Raw genomic sequence first — 3602 nt, 5'->3', positions numbered from 1 at the left:
AGCGGCAGGAAGCGTTATGCTGCGTTCCGTTCGACCCGGAAGACGGAGCTCAGTAGGGGAACGTATCTGTCCGCCATATTGTGAGTGGCACAGTTAGAAACAGGGTTTTCTGAATTAACAGGTCGGTTGGTGCAAAGGCTGGATATTTATTAAATGCTACTAAAAAAAAAAAAAAAGATTATATAAAGTTTTGTAACCAATGATGCTTATATGGATCTCCATGGGGTTTTACTTGGTTAAATGAAAAAAATATATATTTAAGTAAAAAACGAAGTTACATATTTTAAAATATTGTTGGTATAATTAGTGTTCTTCTAACACTGATTATAAATATTAGTGTTAGTATAAAATTAGTATTATTACGGTCAGTAATAATTGTTTAATATTGTTTTATGTCAATAATAAAATCACCCCACATTAAAGAAAGCAACTGATTCCTGTGTTTTTGTTATTTTCTGAAAGTATGACTGTATAAACTTGGATGTTTTTTTATTTCAGCTTTTCTTTCTCCACACAACTTTAAAGGTTAATTTAAATATGTGACCACAAGAGTAAATTATAAACTGATATTAATTATTAGTTGAGTATCTAGTTCAAAAATCGTATATTATTGTTACTTCTCTGATGTTTAAGACGTTTAAAATAGAAGAATAGAAACAGCCTTTATTGTTAAGCAAAAGGGAAATTAAAGTGCAACAGAAAAATGGATATGAAAGTTCACACAAAAAAAGTTCTTAAAATGTTAAAAATAATATATAAAAAAACAAGATTAACACTAATACTAATGATAATAACAATATACAGTAAGACTAACATCCAGTGGTGCAACTTTGTACTTTCTGGTGTGTGCTGCAGCGTGACTTTTGTATAACGCACTATAAACAGCAGTCAAATGCAGAAAATGCAGACTAGAAATATTTTTTACGCAGTTGTTTGGCGCCCCCTCTAGTGGAGCACCCACGTAGCATATCGAGCTAATATCCACTTTTTGCGCCACTAACAGTTAGAAATATTCATCCAATGGTTTTTACACCATAAAAAATAAAATAATCCCTCCATTTAATCTCTGACGTCTGATGATGAAACTCTTCTGGTCAGACTCCTGGTAGGGTCAGAGGTCAAAGTCCACAAAATGGTTGAATTTCTACCTTGATCTAATCAGATCAAGGTAGAAATAAATTTTTTCTAGGAGTTGTTGGTGAGGGCGTTCTGCAGCTTCAGAGCTGTAATCCTGCAGTCCAGCTCATCCATGAAACCTTCATCCACGGATTCCCTGTCCGCCTCCTCCGGTTTGGCCTCGCTGGGCAGAAAGACGTGGAGCTGAGCTCGACCCGCAGGCCCGGCAGCCGCAGGGGGCCGCGGGCCGCAGCCCAGGAAACACGGCTTCCCCACCACAAACAGAGTCTCTCCCTGGCAGGAAGTGGAGTTGCGGCGCCGGAAGTTACCCTGCAGCACCTCTGCGCTCACATCCGGGTTGTGTGAGTGCCGCCTCACCGGAGCGGGCCGGGCAGCGGGCCGGATGGCCCGGGAGAAGTGGATGTAGGCCGGTCGGCCGCAGCTCTGGAGCTGCTGGTTGTGCTGCTGGTCGCAGTTCCTACAGGGCAGCAGGGTGGGGGGTTTGCTGAAGGATGGAGGAGGTGGAGGCCGCATCTGTAAACAGCTGGAGAGACGAGACCCAGAACATCCGTCCACCTGGAGGTCCTGACCCGGGGAGAGGAGGGACGGTTCGCTCAGGCTGGAGACACAGAAACATGGAATCCACTCTGAGTTTAATAAAGATTGATAACCTGAAGGGTCTAAACATATTTTGATGAATGGAACCTGAACACCATGCAGCTATGGACTACGGAAGCCCCTATGGGCCATAGGACATGTACTTAAGTAAAATTGATTAAAATTTACAAAGAACTTAATATAAAAGGTTTTCTTTTTCTTCAATGTACCAAGAGTTGCACATATTTTATATTTTGGAACATCTGATTATTAAGAAGTATTACCAATACCATTTTACTCTTCTTGAATTCCTATTTTTTATTGCTGGAAATGAGACAAATGTATCCAGATTTGCTAATATTCAGTACTTTAGCATGGTCTTTCTCCAAAACTGTATAGTAAAATGATAAAATATTTATTCTGGCTATAGTATAAATATGTGAAAGTAATAGATATGTAATAAATACACCCATATGACAATTATGTCTCATTTTTCTTTCATACATTTATCATTTTCGCCTGAAAGGCCAAATACTGCTCTACTACCGTAATGCACCATGTATGCGCGGAGCTAACATCGGCTAGCTTAACCGCAGTACTTGACCCCCATGTGGTGTCACTCGGGTTTCTCTCAATTAAAGGTGCGGATCAGTTTTCCCCCACTTAGAATTACGGGTCACCGGTACCTGACCCGTCCGGCGGAGGCGGGACCGGTTCACATAAAGCCGCCAAACTGGGACACGGCCGGGAGGAAATTATCGGAGTGTAATTTCAGCCAGCCTGGGATCTGACAGGTGCTTTTACTAGAAATTAAAAGTGATGCAAGCAGGAGGGTGGAGGCGATTCATCATGTCATAACAGATCACCTTAGACCCTGATCTGCATTTCGGAACCGTTTTTAGCTAATTAAAGACTCTACAATAAACTTAGGAGCAAAAATAATTCACTAAACTAATTAAATGTTGCATCAATTTTGTGATGGAAATGCCATTTAATTTCTGTGATTTGTTCAAATTTAGTGTCTGAAATATAAAAACTCAGTTGACTAACATTTAGATGTTGTACACATAATTTAAAGAAGAGATCGTCAATGTTTTTCAGACTACAACACACACACACACACACACACACACACACACACACACACACACACACACACACACACACACACACTCTGATTAATATAACATGGTGTAGATGAACTAAGTAAGGTTTACCTAATTTACTCAAAAATCTTTAACTATGTGATTAGTGTAATTTATTAGATATAGATGAGTAAAGTGTACTTGATTTAATTGTATTTAAATTTACTTATTCAAATAAATGTAACTGAGTAAATGTAACTAGTTACTTCCCAACTCTGATAATTACTTTCTGCAAACTTTAAAAATCAAAGAATTTCTTACAATTTGCTTATTTCTTTATTACATTTTAGATTAATTTATAGCAGTACTTAATGCTGTATTTCAACATTACATAATGTCATCTCTGTTATGCATTTAGCAGTAAATATTAATTTAATTCAAGGTGAGGTTTAGCTCAGAGTTTGATCGGTCGGGTGATTTTACCTGAGGCGGGCCATGCTGCTCCGCCTGCGGGGTGCTTTGGCCGTCAGAGACGGCAGCCTGAGCGGGACTCTGCTCCGGAGTCCAGGCGGCACAGAGCCGGGCAGCAGGCGGCTGTTCCTCCGGACGGACCCGCAGTGCCACAGCCCGCTGAGCGCCGTGGGGGGAGCAGCGGCACCGGGTCCTCTCATCTGGGACGCTTCTCCTGCAGGAAACTTCTCGGCTGGGTCTGTCATGAGGATGGGAGCGAGGTGAACCTGCCAGGCCGCTGCCACGCTGCAGGGAGCGGATGGTGGATGTACCGTTACAGGTGTGCGTTTTACA

General features: G+C 41.3%; 1 protein-coding gene across 1 annotated transcript; it reads right to left on the bottom strand.

Moving 5' to 3' along the window:
- Positions 1-824: 824 nt before the first annotated feature.
- On the bottom strand, positions 825-3587 carry LOC122843144. The gene is made up of 2 exons (XM_044137686.1): positions 3282-3587; positions 825-1735 (listed from the first exon to the last, which is right to left on the bottom strand). Exons 1-2 carry the CDS (start codon positions 3512-3514, stop codon positions 1186-1188), a joined length of 783 nt encoding a protein of 260 aa, XP_043993621.1. The 5' UTR covers positions 3515-3587; the 3' UTR covers positions 825-1185.
- Positions 3588-3602: the final 15 nt, after the last annotated feature.

The sequence above is a fragment of the Gambusia affinis genome, linkage group LG14 (genome assembly GCF_019740435.1).
Source record: "Gambusia affinis linkage group LG14, SWU_Gaff_1.0, whole genome shotgun sequence".
NCBI lineage: Eukaryota > Metazoa > Chordata > Actinopteri > Cyprinodontiformes > Poeciliidae > Gambusia > Gambusia affinis.
The sequence above is the reverse complement of the archived record's forward strand: the minus strand, read 5'-3'. Positions and strand labels throughout refer to the sequence as shown.

Bases quoted from the DNA above. Each gene is read 5' to 3' on its own strand.
- LOC122843144 (XM_044137686.1), bottom strand. From the start codon at position 3,514: ATGACAGACCCAGCCGAGAAGTTTCCTGCAGGAGAAGCGTCCCAGATG. The intron at 1,736-3,281 runs GTAAAATCACCC...CTGTGTCTCCAG, and splicing joins AGCAGCATGGCCCGCCTCAG to CCTGAGCGAACCGTCCCTCC.